The 19,585-nt window shown below is 43.2% G+C and overlaps 1 protein-coding gene across 1 annotated transcript in view; it reads right to left on the bottom strand.

The window, feature by feature from the left end:
- CPED1 (cadherin like and PC-esterase domain containing 1) overlaps positions 1 to 19,585 on the bottom strand; it is a 178,782-nt gene that overhangs the window by 91,310 nt on the left and 67,887 nt on the right. Inside the window, exons 7-8 of the mRNA XM_069976564.1 lie at positions 10,198 to 10,340; positions 6,884 to 6,956 (exon numbers count right to left, since the gene is read on the bottom strand). Of these exons, the coding sequence (XP_069832665.1) occupies positions 6,884 to 6,956; positions 10,198 to 10,340 (216 nt within the window). The remainder of the gene's footprint in view (positions 1 to 6,883; positions 6,957 to 10,197; positions 10,341 to 19,585) is intronic.

Genomic DNA, 19,585 nt, shown 5'->3' with positions numbered 1-19,585 from the left:
TACTGGTTCATAAATAGCACTTAGACCAAAAATGGGAGAAAAATACAATTATCCACCCCAAAAAAGGTGCCCTTGATAAATTTCCCCCAATGTTTATGTTCACACAATGTCAAAAATAGAGAAAATGCGGGCGCTTTTGCCATTTAAAAAAAGTCTGTTATTGCCGCGATTTAACTGACTGCACTGCAATGCATTGCAGTCCATGGGAAGACAGATGTCCATTGCACACAATGTAATGAATAATGGACGTTATCACCGCAGATGTCAAGAAAATGATCATGACAATTATTTTCAGACGTCTTTTGCAAACAGCGGACTTTTTTTATTAGTTGTTCACACAGTTTTTCTTTGTCACCGTTCTTTCTCAGTTTTAAATACAATGGACATTTCAATTAAGCCGCACCCAAAGTCCAATTAATAACTAAACTAGGATAATGTACCAACAGCCGTCATTGCACTAAGGGAAGGCCAGACAGCCAAATGACGTCCATTATTTTAGACTCAAAATGACGGACATCATTTTAAACAGAGCTGAAAAAACATTGTGTGAACAAATGGCTGCAAAGGTCACATAAAATCTGAAGGTGCCATGTGCACATTGAAATACTTTCAAACTCCACAGCAAGATATGGAAGCTGAAAATGAGAAAAAAAATATTTGTTTACTTTGGGCATTAAAGAATAATGCAGTCTAATTATATCAGTTTAAAGTTAACATTGAAAGGAAATACACATTAAAATGATATACCCCAAGGGATGCTGAGGTTTCAGCTGTGCCATCTGTATTCTTTACATAAATGCACTTCTTGCTTGGAGCATATTGAAGCTTCAAATAATCATCTTACATTAACACTGTCATTTTTAGGTCTAATTATGTAAGTTTTTTTTATACAGAGCTCCAAATTGGTGGCATTAATATAGATATATAACATAACATTCTCACTACCAACAGTGAATACCAGTGGGAGCGTAGTAGCTTATTGTATATTTTTGTTATTATTTTATTAATTTTATGACAGGATGCAAAATGTTGTCTCTTCAATGTCTATACAGAGGATTTAAAGATTTAAATGAAGGAGAAAAAAATAAGAGCAGAATTTTAACCCTATTTCGATTTAAAAAAAAAAAAGTTTTTCAAAAGAAAAGATCCACTTTATGTTGCAAAATACCCACATATTTTCAAACCCGAACCCATGACTGAGCATCCATTGAGAAGATTCAATCTCTAAAAAAATGCTTTTAGGCTTTGTTACCAAAATAAAAAAATAAGGGCGAAAAAAAGCTGTTGTTGGAAAATCTGTCACCTCCAAAACGCTTCCTAAACTTAAAGTGACACTGTCACCTCCATTTTCCATTCTGACTTCTCTCCACAGGTGTAAAAGATACATTTTGCAGTTTTCATACCTTATATTACATCATACGTCATGGTTCTTGTTCAAGTAAAAAGTGATCTTTTATCAACTGCAGATTGTGCTAAGTGGGCAGGGCTTCACTGAAACAGCGCCACTTAGCCCCGCCCACAGCGCCACCATTGGCCCTGCCCCTCAATGACATCATAAGCACATAGGCCCTGCCTCTCGCCGACCATTGGAACAGGCTAGCCTAAATGTCTAGGCCCCACCCCTCTAGGTCAGCCCATACCACTGGGCGTCTAGGGGGTGGGGCCTATGTGCCGAAGACGTCATGGAGGGCCGGGGCCATGAGGGGCGCAGTGGGTGGGGCTAAGTGGTGCTGTTGCAGTGAAGCCTCGCCCACTTAGCACAATCTGCAGTTGATAAAAGATCACTTTTTACTTGAACAAGCACCATGACGTATGATGTGCAAAAGAGGAGCCCATGGAGCTCCATGAGGCTCCACGGGCTCCTCTTTTGCATATTCATGTTTCCTAGGGGGCAATGCACCTAAGACTTCACTGCATTGAGCGATTTCACTAGCAGCCGGCAGTGTTGTCATTTGGCTGGTCTCTCTGAGTTCAGCAATCTGTTTTTCTTATGGCTCTACTAGGCATTGCTCCCACCTGGCCAGAATCCTGCTCCACACTGATGAGGGGCAACACCCTGAAACAGCTGTATGTGGATGGTTACCTAGCCTTGGTTTATCTCTTGTCATTACATTGACTTATGAGGCCACTTAATATGGTGGTTTTGGTGGTTTCCTAACAGGAGCTGCCCCTTGGCTGGGTCCTTCCCGGAGGGATATCTGGCTAGTCCTGTGTTTTGAGACTCTTCAATGAGGCTCCACGGGCTCCTCTTTTGCATATTCATGTTTCCCAGGGGGCAATGAACCTAGGACTTTACTGCATTGAGCGCTTTCACTAGCAGCCGGCAGTGTTGTCGTTTGGCTGGTCTCCCTGAGTTTCTCTTATGACGTATGATTTACCCTTTACACCTGTGTAGATAAGTCAGAATGCAAAAAGGGGGTGACAGTGTCACTTTAAGTTATCAGTAGATTATACATACATACATAGAGTATACAACACTGATTTTATATCTGCAATTTTTATCTTTCTATATTATTGCATTTCTTTGCTATAAGCCCCAAATAAAGGAGTCTAAGTAGTCCTCTCCATTATATTCTTGAGCTAAGTAGTCCTCTCTATGCATTAACATGCCTAGTTGGTAGGCTTACAGAGGAGGAATATAAAGGAGAAGAAAGCTACAAATTACAGATTTGGAATCAGCATTGTTTATTTAATTTACAGATGACTTAAGTTTAGGGGTTGAAGGAGGTGGGTTGTCGGGGACAGAGTCCCGATAAAGTGATATTGTCACCCCCTTTCTGCATGAGGACCTCTCTACACAGCTGTAAAGCCTAAACTCTGCAGTTTTCATACCTTACTTTATAATAGATTTTGTAGTACTTGGTCCAGTGAAAAAAGCTTTTTATCGTTGGTTGATTGTGCCAACTGGGCACCCTGTCCCCTCAGTGGGCATTAGAATGGGCTGACCCAGAGGGGGTGGGGTGTAGACCTCTAGGCTTGCCCATTCCAATGGCCGCAGAGGGGGTGGGGTTTCGATGGCAATGAGGCTACAAAAGGGCGGGGCCTACGGCACAGCTGTCGTGAAGCCCTGTCAAGGTGGCACAATCCACCAACGATAAAAAGCATTATTTACTGGACCAAGCACCAAGTAATCTATGATAAAGTAAGGTATGAATACTGCAGAATTTAGGCTTTACAGCTGTGTAGAGAAGTCCTCATACAGAAGGGGGGTGACAGTATATAAAGCCCCTTCCCACTTAACCAACCACTGTGAGGCTAATACGTTACCTGGCTGTGTTCCTGCTTGCCTCTCAGGCTCCCAGCTCTCTGGTGTCCTGCTCAGCCAATCAATGCACTGCCCTGCTGCAGCCACTCATTCGCTGTGCTGGATGTCAGGGAGCCAGTGAGGCAAGCAGAAGTGGAGGTAGGTAACGTATTAGCCCAACAGTGATGGGTTAAGTGGGAAGAGGCTTTATCCACTGTGATACTGCATGTGTGAAACTGGCCTTAGGGTAGCTTCACACGTACAGTATCGTATCACACAGTACAGTATTTACCACTAGCCACCCCTGGCTTGAGCAGTATCAGGCACCAGAGAGCAGGGGGAAGGAAACAACTTTATTTTTTTTAAACTCTCACCTCCCATTCAGACTTGCCAGCAAATCTGTTTTCTTTTTTTGGGGGGGGGATATGGTGGTATTGGTTAGGTATGGTATGACGGTGTTATCCAGTCACAGCATGGTTGTATTGTTCAGGTTAGGTAGGACACAGTGTGGTGGTATTGGTCAGGTCTGGTGTGGCGGGGGTAAATGTGACGCCTGAAGCCATTACCTACCAATCTACCAATCCTGTGGTGAGAATTCCTTCAGACAATATGCAGACTGCTCTGATCACTGATTCAATGTGGAAATTTGCCTATGTTTTTAGCCGTTAAAAACCATGAAAAACGTGATTCAGACAATGTTTCTACATGTAGAGAAATGCATGTGGCTGAAACCAGGCTCCCATTTCTTCCCCAGTAGTCATGTGCTGTTACCAGGATTAGTGACCATACGCCTATTGGTTACCGCACCAGGGTCTGGTTTCGGCTGCATGTGGTGACGTACAGTAAATGTAGGAACGCGGCCTAAGACTGATCAGATATCAATTTGATGTTCAGAAACTAGAAAATCCTGATGATAATCGGTGAGTGAAGATGGGGGTCTTCAGGTTTAGTGCCTAGGGCAGCAGCAGCTGTTAATATGCCCCTGGTCATAGGCCATAACAGTACAGAGTGTAGAAGCAGATTTCACTGCAAAACTCACAGCGTGAAATCCGCTTCCGTACTGTACATCTGAACATATCCTTACAGTTTATTTTAGCCACATAGACCCTGATGGTATTGAACACAAAGCTTTAAAGGAGAAGTCTGGCCAAAAGCTTTTTTTAAAGGTATGTTATTGCCCAACAAAAGTTATACAAATTACCGATATATGCTTATTACAGGAAATTAACATATAGTGCTTTTTTCCATACACTTACTACTGCATGAAGTCTTCAATTTCTTACAAAAATGTCCCAGAGATGTGGACTGGGCTGTACGGCGGTTGCTGCTAGGGCTATGGGTGGCAAGATTGTGCCCAGCAGCTGCTGCTTCTTTCCCTAGCGCTCCTGGCACACTTCTTACTGCCCCTGGCACAGTTGTGGTGCTCATCCCCCAGTATAAAACCATCGTCAGTATCTGGGCACCCGCCCAGTAGGAAAATCTCCCCCAGCCTGCCCCTGCTCGGGGAAGACTTCTTCTGTCTGCAGCAGCTCCCTTCTCCTGGCCACCAGCACTCCCGCTTTAGCAATGGAGTCCCTCGGCATTGCTCATACGGAAAAAAAAAACAACAACAACGATTTTGTTGTATTTTAATTTTTTTTTTTTTCTATGCCCTATATATACCAGCCGGATGCTGGTCTATTATATACCATGAAGAAGTGGAGCCCCTATCTAAAGCAGATATATGGACCGCATCTACGGTAAATTTGTTCTTGTAGAGTATACCGCAGACGCCCCAACTAAAGTCTGTTGCGAAGATGGTCTAAACAAAATGTCCTGGGTGCACATAATGTAACTTTAGATCTTCAACACACTGTATAGACCTTGTCCATTCATACCATCTTCCATACAAAAAGAAAGCATTGGTGAAATCCATGATGTTAGATACAATGGCATATAGTAAGTACAGCATGTATAAAACCGTCATACCAATAGATAGAAAAAGTGGGTAAAAATCCAGGTTTTTGTAATGTTAAAAAGCAGACTAAGAAGAATCATTTCAGAACTTTTTCCACCTTTAGGCTATGCTCACACTCTGTAAGAGACCGGCCGTTCCGTGACCTTGGCCGGGTCATGGAACGGCCGGTCTCTCCACAGATCATCCCGGCTGGTACTGCAATACGGGCTGGATGATCTTTTTCGGTCGCAGTGTTCTGATGCGGGTGCATCAATGCGTGCCCACATCAGAACATTCCACAGCCGGAGACGCTCGATTCATTGTGTGAACTGACAGACATGTCAGTTATTTGTGGGTTCGCATGGGATCCTGGCCGGAGCGTATACGATGTGTATACGCTACGGCCGGGATCCCATAGTAGATAGGGCAGTGTTCACAAGCGCATAAAGTACCGATGGCAACAACGGCCGTACTTTTACATAGTGTGAACATAGCCTAAATGTCACCTATTCTGTATAATTCAAGTGAATAACAAACTAAAACCTTCTAGTGTGGAAAAATAAAAATGAAGAACTAAAATAATGTGGTTTCATAAATATGCTAACCCTTAGGCTATGTTATCCCTACAGGATTTTAGAATGAAATCACGTCCATCTATTGATAATGGCAGCTGCAAATTATATTCATGAAGATTATTTGCAGTCATCATTATCAATAGACAGACGTGATTTTATTCTATAATCTGGTAGAGAAAACCTAGCCTTAAAGTGTACCTGTCGTTATAACTTTCAAAATCTAAATCAACAGTAGATGTGATATAAAGCAAGTTTGCAATTTACATTTCTTATTTTTTGTTATCATGCTGTAAAACAAAGCTGAACTTACTAGAAATCCAGGTCCAGTCTCCTGAAGGCAGATTTTCTGACTTGTGCTGGATGTGAAGAGACTAAACGCAGGATTTCCGGCCACTACAGAGAGTGACAGCTCAATGTGTCCATCAGTCACATGACTGCCCTCTCTCTGTGAGGACTAAGATGGCCTGGGATACACAGGACTTCCTGTTTTCTGACTGTTCCGTTTTTTGAAAAAAAAAAACTTGCTTTATATCACATCTACAGCTGATTTAGATTCTGAAAGTTATAACGACAGTGACACTTTAAAGTAATACTTTAAGAACTCCTTAAATTAATGACGTAGGAGTCTTTCAGCATGGCACATCTAGACTTGACAATCTTTGCCCACTCTTCCTTTCAAAGATGCAGCAAACAGCTCAGCAAGTCACTGTTGTGGTGCTTTCCCATCTCAGTCAGCAATTGGCTGAGCGGGCAGGAGGTGGCTGAAGACACCAGAGAAACTAGAGGACACTGGGGAAGTATGAACAGGTAAGTATTGCAGGTTCAGAGGTTGAGCATGAAGGTTCAGATTGCAAGTTTGCAGATTTTATGCCAAAAATTTGCAAACCCAGCAAACTGAATTTTCAAAACTTCACTCATCTCCTATGAAACCACATTATTTTAGTTTTGATATTTAGATTTTTTTCCCCTGAACCTGGAAACAAATCTGAAATCTAGTCTGTAGTCTTGGTTTGATTTAGAAATACCTGGCATTTCAACAGGGATGTGTAGACTTTTTATATCCATTGTAGCGCATAAGAATTTATATTTATTTAAACTTCACAATACAAATAGAAGTTAAGCACTGACCTCAAGCAATAAAGGATGAGAAGCACCTCTGTATCCAATATCAAAAGTTAAGATCTGAAAGCATTTACTGCACCTGAAATCAAACAGATAAGTAGTAATACAACATGACACATATTTGTTGTGTTACAATTATGGAGCCACCTTACGGTGGTTGACTGGTCACTTGTTAGGTGGTTGGTCGAGGTACAGCTCACCCAGATGGTAAAATGTTGTGATGCCAGTGCAAGGTGGGCACACAGGTATGGGGGCACATCTGCTTTTAGTTTAGAGTGGCAAGGATTTCTCCTAATCATCACCTGTCTGAACACTGCACAAGTGTTTGATCATTAAGGCGCCTGTGCAGTGTTCAGACAAGTGATAAATAGGAGAAATCCTGCCCAGGGGCATTCCTAATGATGAGGAGGGTGAAGAGGAGGTACAGAGAGGTGGTGCAAGCCTAGGGCACACACTCTGGGCTACACCAATTTGACACAGGGCTGCAAAATTAAAAGTTGTTTTTCAGAACAATAACTGTATCACCTGGTGAACGGACCCCAGGACAGATTAAAAGCAGCTATCCGAAGGTACACGCGGTTTTGGGGGTCACATTGTGGGTACAGAGGTCCTAATAGTTTCCACTGATAGAGATAGGGATTGTGCATAATGGATATTCATTACCTAATATTTTTGTTCTCAGAGAGGTAGGCCACTGCAAGAGTTGCCTGGCTTTGGCTTATCCCTCCCATCCTCATAGAGTACACATGTCTCAGCTGAACAATCATTTAGCCAACAGATATTGAAGGTGTATAGGCACCTTTAGAATCTACTGTAAACCATAATAATTCTTTATGGTTTTAGAATCTAGCCAAATAATGTCAGATAAAGTAGAAATTGTAGCTGTAGTATGCAATAATTAATGCTAAATTACAACATGGATTTTTATTTAACTAACGTGGATCTTTATTATATAAAAATTATTGCATGAAATAACTGCAATAATGGCTCAGATCCAAATAAAAAAAAAATTTAATAAGGGAAACATTGTATGAAACTGTCATCTACTAGAAGCCTAGAGTAAGAAAGAATTCTAGGCACTTGAACATGATTGAATTATTGATCATAAATGGCATGGTTAATACTCCTAAGCAGCTGAACAGCTACAGATGAGAACGGTTTTGCACCATTGGACTTTTCTTCGGTCTTGCCAGCAGTGCATGTTTTATAAATCTCATCATAAGACCACAAGCGCATTTATCCTATTGGCAAACCAGAGATGAATCCACATATGTTCCTAGAAGGGAATCCAAACTATGTATTGCTAAATACCCCAGGACATGCTTGAATATCTGAACCCCAAGCCACAAATGTATTCCTTATTATTGTACTCTTTGGTATAAAAAAGGACTAATGAAACTTAAAAAGAACCAAATACAAAAATAATAAAAATAGCAATTGCAAGAGCATGAATGTAGAGTAGTAAATTCATTGCTCTCTAGTGATAAAATGTTAAAGTGACACTGTCCCCCCCTTTCTGCATTCTGACTTCTCTACACAGGTGTAAAGGGTAAATTTAGCAGTTTTCATACCTTATTTTCTATCAAACATCATGGTTCTTGTTCCAGTAAAAAGTGATCTATCATCTGTGGATTGTGCTAACTGGGCGGGACTTCACGGTCGCAGCATCACTTAACCACGCCCACATCCCCACTGTAGGCCCGTCCCTCTACGATGTCATTGGGTCATAGCCCCCCCCCTCGACTGCCATTGGGACAGCCACTGATTGGCTGAGCGGTATGTCAGTGACCCTGGAGCCAGAGAAGAAGGCGGGAGTGTGGACAGGTAATATAGTAGCTTGTTAAAGCCCAGCAGTTAAATTGAGCAGTCACTACATTCTTACAGCAGAATAAAAATACTCTGTGAGAATGCAGAGCCATGGGCCATGACAGTACATAGTATCGCAACATATTTTCCAGCGTGAAATCCACTGCAATACTGTACTTCACAAGTACAGTACCCTACCCTTAAATTGAAGCGTTAGCAAAAAAAAAGTGCAGAAGATGACTTATGAGTCTCTGACGGGTCTCTCTGTCTGTCATTAATCACCGCAGAGTGCACTGACAGGCAGAGGGCCATGACTACTGTTGCGTGGCCTCCATGGAAAATAACTAGATGCCGCCCCTCTCCCTGCCTTGCCCGGGGGAGTAAAAATTATTTTTCTCCTTACCTAAGCTACTGCTGCAGCCACGGCCGGGACATGCTCCTTTTTAACCAAATTTACATCTTTCTGGGACAAGTCATTTGTGCCAAAATGAACCACCAGATAAACATCATTGTCCTTTCTAGCAGCCTTCACCATCTCTGCAATCCTTCTCCTATCCCTGCCGTGGCACCTGAGAGACATCTCACCTGCTTCAGCATTTGATCTATAAATCTTATTAAAAGGATTGAAAGATTGCTGAAATGTTGCTTTCTTAACTATTGAATAGATGGTGCAGGGACATGCCCCCAACTGTTAACACCCAGATGGTTATCGTTATACATTTCTATAAACAATAACAGGAGCAGCACATCACAGAGCTATTAGAAAAGATATTCCAGAATTGATATTTCATGGGGGATATTTTCAAACACTATAATGGCTATTCCAGCTATATCAAACACTCCTCACTGATGTCTGCCTCTATGTATCAGAAGTCTGGGCATGCAAATTGATTATATCTGCAGGGGCTGTGATGGCAACTATATTGTTTGTCATCTGTCTTTCACAGAAACAGTAGGAATGGCTGAATAGAACAACCAATATTCTTTACATAAAACAATAGAAGAGAACGGAGTGGACTTCATTTAAATGGAAATATTTCATATTCTAAAAGAAAAGGATAGAGCTACATGTTATAGTAATACTCAGATATTTTCATAATTTTTCTTTTATTTTATCACAAAAAGACAGATTCCAAACATTAATCTTACAATAACTGAACAAATACATAATTATCGTAATATCACAATTACCAACTATTATATTCATATCTCCCTGGCTGCCGTCTGCCCAGAGACAGAGACGGGACGGGGGGAGGAATCATTAATTTTAATTATACTAAGCATTCATTTATTCACTTGTTTACTATGACAATAGATTTTGTTATGTCCTGAACTGAATGTGAATTATACACAAGTAGTAGTAAAATGAATGTAGCTTTGTCATTCAGTTATACATGTATAATACCAAATATTGCAAGTTATTAAGGTTTACACTTTGTAGATAAACACAAATGAAATTTACAGTGTTATATAACAGTTTTGGGCAAGACCAAACATTAGCTTCTTTCAATTACCTGTTCAGTGTATTGTGCCTTGTAGTAATTGCTTCACTTATCACCTCCAAGGTGAGTAACACTTTGCTTATCATCTCCTTCAGGGTGTTAAATGCTTGTAATGGAGACTCTGACTTGTAGAAATGTTGATAAAACTTCTGAAGCTGTGATGAGAATAACAAAAATACCAGATATACAATGTATGTATTACTAGAACATTGAGAATATTATCAGATGCAGATATGGACTGTGATTAATTGATGTCGTCTTCAGTCATTTATCACCTCCTGAGGTGTCAGTCCCATGCACCTGTATTTAGAGAACACCACACCTGCAAGCCGATTATTTTCTATATTCACACCCTGCAAACGGCCTGTCATCAAATGTCTCAAACATCCAAGAGAATGCTGTAAGGCGATACTTACAAACTGACATGCTACTTAAGTGCACCACCAGATAGAAGATAGAACAATAACACCACACTTGGTGTTAGCGTGAAATTCTAAACTGGTTTACAATTTATCGCCACATAGCAATCCTTTGTCATTTACACTAGTTAAATGCCAAATCTGAAGGAAGTGATATTACTTAGGACAGATTCATCAAAACATGCATGCCTGAGAAACATGATAAGAAAGGAAGCCATACATTAAAGGAGGTTGTCCGACGTCTGACGGACTTCCTTGGAGCATGCTCTGGTTAACACGCTGTGGTTATTTCATTCAATGATCTAAGACTATAAACATTCTTAACATTTGCTTTGGATCAGTGATAATTGTTTTGCTTCTGGGCACAGGACTGAATGTTTAATTAATTGGTCAAGCACTTGGTATTGTTAAGATATTCATTTTTACGTTCTTCTGGCATCCGATGAAAGGAAATACTCCAAAATACTTCCACCATCTGGAAAGTAATCTGTGTTTTTAAAGGGAACAAAAGCACACACTACTTGTTCAATAAACTGTATATCAATGCAGAGAAGTGTGTGTGGCTACAGATACTAACTGTGAGAAGATCAATGAGCAAACAACTTGTGGGCTCAGTTCAGGGTGTATAGCTGCAAGCGTAATGCCTGCAAGTGCAACTGGGAGTAGAAACTAGAAGTGTAAACCTATAGTGTATGATCACAAGTTTTAAAGTGCTAAAAGTTTCGTAGATATGACACATCTAGGGTATGTTCACATGGCCAACAAAACACAATGAAAACAATACCTAAAAATCAGCATAGAGTTTTTGCTGTAAGGTTTCTGATGATGATATTGATGTGTTTTTTCTTGTGGATATTCAATTAGTTTTTTAAAGGTCTTGTATATATAGTTTCCAGATTACTTACATAATAAGTACTCCATCTGTTTACATCAATTATGGCCAGCTTGTGACAGATTGAAAAAAAAAACTATTGGAAACTGATAAAGATGGTAACCATCTCCAGACTGGTCAGAAAATGTTTGCAACATGTACATTTGGCTGGGGAAGCAGCTTATTGTAGAAAGCAAGAGTCTTTTACTTGTCTAAAATTTAGGCTTATCACTGGTGCGACCATGCTGGCCATACAACTTAGATTTTGTTCACAAAGCCTCCATCACAGACTTCATCATATTTGACGGGGGGGGGGGGGGGAGGGGAATAAAGACGCATGCAGGACTATCTGAAGGACATCTCCGCAGAACCTAGTCAACTCCATTAAGTCATGGGGGGAGATTTATCAAAGGGTGTAAACTTAGACTGGTACAAACTGCCCACAGCAACCAATCAGCTCAGCTTCCAGCTCTGGTGAAAGGAAAGTGGAGCTGTGATTGGTTGCTGTGGGTAGTTTGCACCAGTCTAAATTTTACACCCTTTGATAAATCTCCCCCATGGTGTCTGTTGTGACAGATCCCTTACAACTTAAAGTGACTCTGTACCCACAATCTGCCCACCCCAAACCGCTTGTACCTTCAGATAGTTGCTTTTAATCCAAGATCCGTCCTGGGGTCCATTTGGCAGGTGGTGCAGTTATTGTCCTAAAAAACAACTTTTAAACTTGCAGCCCTGTTCCAAACTGGCGTGGCCTAGATTGTGTATGCATTAGGCTGGCACAACCTCTCTGTCCCTCCTCCCCGCCCTCATCATCATTAGGAATGCTCCAGGCAGGTATTTACCTATTCATAAGCTGTTTGAGCACGGCACATGGGCTGGATCGTTAAGGCACCTGTGCACTTTTCCCTGCAGAGGAATAGGAAAAATCCTGCCGGTGGCATTCCTAATGATGAGGAGGGTTGGGAGGAGGGACAGAGTGGTGGTGCAAAGTTAGGGCACAGATACTCTAGGCCACGGCCGTTGGGCACAGGGCTGCAAGTTAAAAAGTTGTTTTTTAGGACAATAACTGCATCACCTGCCAAACGGACCACAGGACAGATCTTAGATTAAAAGCAGCTATCCCAAGGTACAAGTGGTTTGGGGGGCAGATTGTGGGTACAGAGTCACTTTAATATCCATTGGTTTGCTCTTGAAATAGGAATTCACAATGTAAATGTGAAAGCAGCCTTAGAAACCAGTAAAGATTTTTTCTTACAATTAAAGGAAGTTACTATGAAATGTGGCCAAGATGGAGTAAAAACAATAACAATCCTATACTCACCTGCCCTGCTCCTTGGTCATCTCTATTCTGTGCCTGGTCCGGATGAATTTCCAGGTCTTGGACTCAACACAAGGAATTGCCCACATCAGTGGCCTCTTCCACTTTAAGGCTGGGTTCACACTACGTATATTTCAGTCAGTATTGTGGTCCTCATATTGCAACCAAAACCAGGAGTGGATTAAAAACACAGAAAGGATCTGTTCACACAATGTTGAAATTGAGTGGATGGCCGCCATATAACAGTAAATAACTGCCATTATTTCAATATAACAGCCGTTGTTTTAAAATAACATCAAATATTTGCCATTAAATGGCGGCCATCCACTCAATTTCAACATTGTGTGAACAGATCCTTTCTGTGTTTTTAATCCACTCCTGGTTTTGGTTGCAATATGAGGACCACAATACTGACTGAAATATACGTAGTGTGAACCCAGCCTAAATGTAGTATCCACCTATATTATCTACAATTGGTATTTTTAGCTTTAGAAATGCTGTAAAACACTGTAAATGGATAAAATTACACATTACAGAGGTTTTAGACAAGGACACTTTGGGACTATGTTCCCACAATGGAAAAATGATGGCCGTCTTTCTGGACGGCCCTCATTTTAATGCCAAAAGACTGCCGTGTCTTGATAATGACCAATAGAATATTAGACACCTATCTAAAACAATGGTCATTTTTGTGGGAACATAGCCTGGTAATGTTTTATACAATATATTGCTATACATTTTCCTATGTAGCTTGGAAAATAAGCCTCTTGCCGTCTTCAAGAAACTACCTAATTTCTTATAGACATAGCAGTTGGCATTTGTTGGCATCTCACCATAAGGATGACTGACACCTTAATAGGAAGTATAAACTTTTTTCTTTTGCAAGGATCAGCACGTTCTTTTATGCAATTGGTTCTACCTGAACTTGTTCTAAAACACTTTTAAGAACAGAACTGCTGAAGTGCATAAACAGCACAAAAGACCTAATAAAACCCAATGACAGGTACCCTGATACTATAGAATATAACCTGCTTAAGTGTAGTTATTGTTAAATAAAAGTTATGAGAGATGACAGAGGAGTTCTATGAATGCGGTCCCTTTACTTCAGAGATGCTTGCACTTTACAGCCCTCTTCTGTGAGTGAGCCTTTAGTGAGCTGCACACACTGTAAAAATTACATCACCTTAAGGCTATGTTCACACAACGTAAATAACCAGCCGTTCCGTGACCCTGGCCAGGTCACGGAACGGACGGTTTCTGCTCGGATCATCACGGCCGGTACTAAGTACCGGCCGGATAATCTTTCCGGCCGCAGAGCTCTGATGCGGGCGCATCAGCGCTTGCCCGCATCAGAACTTCCCATAGCACACAGTGAAGCGAGCGGCTCTGGCTGTTCTGGCGGTTCACTGTGTAAACTGACAGGGTTTCCTATGGCTGCAATTCATTGAATTCCGGCCGCAGAAAACTGACATGTCAATTGTTTGCGGCGCTGCATGGATCCTGGCCGGAGCGTATACAATGTGTATATGCTCCGGCCGGGATCCCATTGAAAATAAGGAATTGTTCCACCCCTCAAGTGGTGTAAACATAGCCTTAGGCTATGTTCACACTGCGTATGAGACCGGCCGTTCCGTGACCCCGATCTTTCAGCCGCAGAGCTCTGATGCAGGCGCATCAGCGCGCGCCCGCATCAGAGCTTCCCATAGCCCACAGTGAAGCAAGCGGCCGGAGCCGCTTGCTTCACTGTGTGAACTGACAGGTCTTTCTGCGGCCGGAATTCAGTGAGTTCCGGCCGCAGAAAACTGACATGTCAGTTGTTTGCGGTGGCGTATGGGATCCCGGCCAGAGCGCACACGATGTGTGTACGCTCCGGCCGGGATCCCATAGAACAACAGGCATTGTTCCACCGCGGTAAAAGTACGGCCGTTGTTGCCATCAGCAACAACGGCTGTACTTTTACGTAGTGTAAACAAAGCCTAAATATGTATAGAGAGCTGCCTTTTAATCTAAATATTTATTCTATTAAATCAGTCAGAAAAACTTTTTACATATCACATGATCATGGCAAAATGTTTTAAGCAGTGGGGCCCTACTAAGTCCCCATCAGGAGAACGGGGGTACTTTACTTGCCCACTGTCAATCATCTCCATTCAGCAGCACTATAGACATGTCAAAAGTTTATCTTAATGCCAGTGCCAAGTTAAAGTCTATGGAAAAGAGCACACATTGGGGAGAATTTATCGGTGATGTTGTACAAATAAATTGTGACTTATAACAGTAGTTTTCAGGTGCAAGCATTGAAATGCCCTCATTGTCTAAAATACTTATTAGGTTAGCTTCACATGTACCGGATTCTGAACGGATTTCACGCTGTGAGTTTGCAGCGAAATCCACTGCGAATCCTGGTACTGTGATCTTTGATGGGGTTACATACCCGCAGCAAAATTTTCATTCTGCTGCAAGTTTGTAACGCCAACCCCTTTAACCCCCCTTTAATCCCGCTCAGACAATCAGTGCACAGCCCTGCCGCAGTCACTGATTGGCTGAGCGGGACCTATGGGAGTCGGGAGCCTCAGATGCAGCCGGATCGCGGACCAGGTAAACGTATGCTGCGAGTGGTGGGGGGTTAAAGGAGCCAGCCTTACATACTTACAGCAGAATGAAAATTGGAAGATCACAGCGGAAGATCACAGTACCAGGATTCACAGCAGATTTCGCTGCAAAATCGCATCCGGTGAAGCTACCCTAATTCCAACATTAGAATATTTTTATACATTTTTTGGTCATCATTTTACAGTGTGTGAACCTATTGTTAAACTAAAGGTTTGAGATTTGGGGTATTTTTGATATAAAGAAGAGTTAATGATGTTGAGCCTTTGTAGTTTAGTTGTTGATCTAGTGATCAGTGTATTCCGAGCTCACAGACCCACACATCTAAAAAAAAACACCTGACCATGTCTATTTCACATCAGAGAGACATTTTAGGGTGCCTTTACACAGAAAGATTTATCTGACATCTACCGTAAGATTCATCATTTATTTTTGGAAAACTGAAAATAAGGACATTTATTGGTAACAGAACTTAAACATACTGATGAAAGAATAAAAGAAGGATCGGTCACTGCACATTTTGCAGGTTTACTGAATGTCCTTGGTGCTATGTTATTGGTGCTATGTAAATCAAATATATTACTATATCATGTAGCATGTTTTAACAACATGTTTTAACATGTTTTAGCACTATTAACAATGACTGTCCCCTCTGTCGTCTCCATACATCTCTGACTTAATGTCCCAATACTGCCCCTTAATCTGTGATCCATAAAAGACCTGCGTCAGTGCCTCTTCAACTCACTACCCCAACATATCTAGCTCCCACCCACCATCAAGACCTTCAAAATCAACTTTCAAGCCCATCTTTTCCCAATAGGCTACAAGCTACAATGATACAGCTGGCATCTTGCACGCAGCAGCTATCCCCCTGCCCTACTGTCCCCCGCACTTTGTAGATTTCCCTGGAAGCCCTCACAGACAGGGTCCTGTGTGCCCCTGTACCAGTCTGTCATTGTTTGTACTTAACTATATGTGCGATTACTATGTGAACCCCTTATTATATGTACAGTGTTCTGGAATCAAGAACAATTTATTAATACAGTTTGTTCTTTGTTAACTTTTTATCTATTACTAGAGATGAGCGAACCTGGAGCATGCTCGAGTCGATTCGAACCCGAACTTTCAGCATTTGATTAGCGGTGGCTGCTGAAGTTGGATAAACCCCTAAGGCTATGTGGGAAACATGGATATAGTCATTGGCTGTATCCATGTTTTCCAGACAACCTTAGAGCTTTATCCAAGTTCAGCAGCCCCAGCTAATCAAATATCAAACGTTCAGGTTCGGATCGACTCAAACCCGAACCCGGTTCGCTCATCTCTATCTATTACTGATTGTATCATTTTATTTTTTTTTAATTCTTTATTTGCATACAGAGAGACTATTTTTTACCATAACTACTCTGACAGGGACACCTTGTGGCTGTAAAGTAGATGAGTGAGAAATTCTCTCAGTTCAACATGTTTGACAAACTGGGTTCAGCTAAAGTACAATTTTTGCCTGCAACAATGTCAGATTGCAAAATTGAGCAGCTAGTTAGCAGTGCTGTGTCATTACGGGACAAATAACAATCCACCATATGCCACCAACATGGATGCCAGTTAAGGCCCAGCAGTAGTCAACATGGATGCCAGTTAAGGCCCAGCAGTTGTCAACATGGATGCCAGTTAAGGCCCAGCAGTTGTCAACATGGATGCCAGTTAAGGCCCAGCAGTTGTCAACATGGATGCCAGTTAAGGCCCAGCAGTTGTCAACATGGATGCCAGTTAAGGCCCAGCAGTAGCCAAAAAGGAGGCAAGGGCAGGCACACCAGTAGTTAACCTAGATGCCAGTTAAGGCCCAGCAAAAGCCAACAAGGAGGCAAGGGCAGGCACACCAGTAGTCAACCTGGATGCCAGTTAAGGCCCATCAGTAGCCAATAAGGAGGCAAGGGCAGGCACACCAGTAGTCAACATGGATGCCAGTTAAGGCCCAGCAGTAGCCAACATGGAGGCAAGGGCAGGCACACCAGAAGTCAACCTGGATACCAGTTAAGGCCCAGCAGTAGCCAACAAGGAGACAAGGGCAGGCACACCAGTAGTCAACCTGGATGCCAGGTAAGGCCCAGCAGTAGCCAACATGTAGGCAAGGGCAGGCACACCAGTAGTCAACCTGGATGCCATTTAATGCCCAGCAGTAGCCAACAAGGAAGCAAGGGCAGGCACACCAGTAGTTATCCTGGATGCCAGTTAAGGCCCAGCAGTAGCCAACAAGGAGGCAAGGGCAGGCACACCAGAAGTCAATCTGGATGCCAGTTAAGGCCCAGCAGTAGCCAACAAGGAGGCAAGGGCAGGCACACCAGTAGTCAACCTGGATGCCAGTTAAGGCCTAGCAGTAGCCAACATGGAGGCAAGGGCAGGCACATCAGTAGTCAACCTGGAAGCCAGTTAAGGCCCAGCAGTAGCCAACAAGGAGGCAAGGGCAGGCACACCAGTAGTCAACCTGGATGCCAGTTAAGGCCCAGCAGTAGCCAACATGGAGGCAAGGGCAGGCACACCAGTAGTCAACCTGGATGCCAGGTAAGGCCCAGCAGTAGCCAACAAGGAGGCAAGGGCAGGCCTCCTTGTTGGCTACTGCTGGGCCTTAACTGGCATCCAGGTTGACTTTTGGTGTGCCTGCCCTTGCCTCCAGTGAATGGCTGAAATGGTTACACAGCTTTCGAGCCATTGACAGCACAGTCTGTAAATGGGATGAAGACTTTAGAAAGTGTGTAACTATTAGGTTTAAAACATGTGCCATACACGGGGCATGCCTCATACCTCCTCGACGCAGCGCCGAGAGAATGTTGCTCCCATTGTCACTCACCACCGTCCCAACTTTCAGATGGCGTGGAGTAAGGATTTCCGAGAGAGGGTTTCCGTCTCAGGCAGGCGGTGCAGCTCTTCTTTTGTGTGTCTCCTTTCACCCAGGCAGGCTAGATGCAGCACAGCGTGACACCTCCGCGCTACACCCAAGTGGTACAAGGGAGGAACACTGGCAGTGGAGGAGGTTTTGGACCTACTGGAGGAGGTGGAGGAGGACCGCGACACAGGAACCCTGCTGTGACAATGGGGTGGTGTCATCACCCTTCCCTGGCCAAGTTGCTGGGGGTCCGCCGGCCATATTACATTTACCCATTGAGCAGTAATGGACATATACTGCCCTTGTCCGTAATTACAGCTCCAGATGTCTGTGGTTAAATGTACACGTCTGCTCACTGAATGGCTCAGCGAGTCAGCAACCTTTTCGCGAACATAGCTATACATGGCCGGGATAGCTGTGTTGGAAAAGTAGTGTAGACCACCACTTTAAACGGCAGAGCCCGGAGCACCTGCAACTTGGCCAGGTGGGCGTTCAGCTTGACTGCTGTGGGATTGCTGGGTGCATATGTCTGCCTCCGGTATAGGGACTCCATGATGCCAGGCTGCCTACTGCTAGAAACACAGGGGCCACCAGCCGAAGGAGGGAGTGAAGCCACACTCCCTTCCACAGAGGAGGTCTGACTCTGTGAAAGGACCCCCTGACTACTGCTGCTTCCTGCTGCGGTTGACTGCGGCTCTGCCTGGGCCTGCTGTGACCCACTATCACCCCATTTCTCCCAGGCGGAAAGGTGATGGCGCTTCATATGGGCAGCCATGGCGCTGGTGCCAGGATGGCAACTCTTGCCTCTTTTAATGCGCCAGGTATCCTCTGGGCACTTTTTAAAAAACTGCCACACTGCCACACATAGCTATAAAAGATAGAATGGGACAGACAGGAGGGATTAAAACCATGAGCACTCAGGTGTCTCCTGCTAATTGCGGTCATGTGGGTCTCACCAGGAGGAGTGAAACCTTATTTTGTTTCTCTCTTTTCTCCGTGTTTTGCACTCCTCCTGGTGAGACCCACATGAACGCAATTAGCAGGAGACACCTGAGTGCTCATGGTTTTAATCCCTCCTGTCTGTCCCATTCTATCTTTGATAGCTATGGTGAGTGCAATACCTTATCCAGACTTGTGCTGTTTGAGGGCAGCTTCCTCCGCCGGTGGTGCTGGCTGGGTTTTGGTGTGGCATATTTTGGTCTGGTCCTGTGGCATGGGGGTTGCAGGGTTGTTCCATGGCCTCCCTTCCCTGACTGTGCACGCCTGCGGGGTTGGTGGTCACTGACTGGCACAGTATGGAC

This window comes from Dendropsophus ebraccatus, chromosome 1 (assembly GCF_027789765.1).
Source record: "Dendropsophus ebraccatus isolate aDenEbr1 chromosome 1, aDenEbr1.pat, whole genome shotgun sequence".
In the NCBI taxonomy this organism is placed as follows: domain Eukaryota; kingdom Metazoa; phylum Chordata; class Amphibia; order Anura; family Hylidae; genus Dendropsophus; species Dendropsophus ebraccatus.
This window is presented reverse-complemented; position numbering and strand designations above follow the sequence as displayed.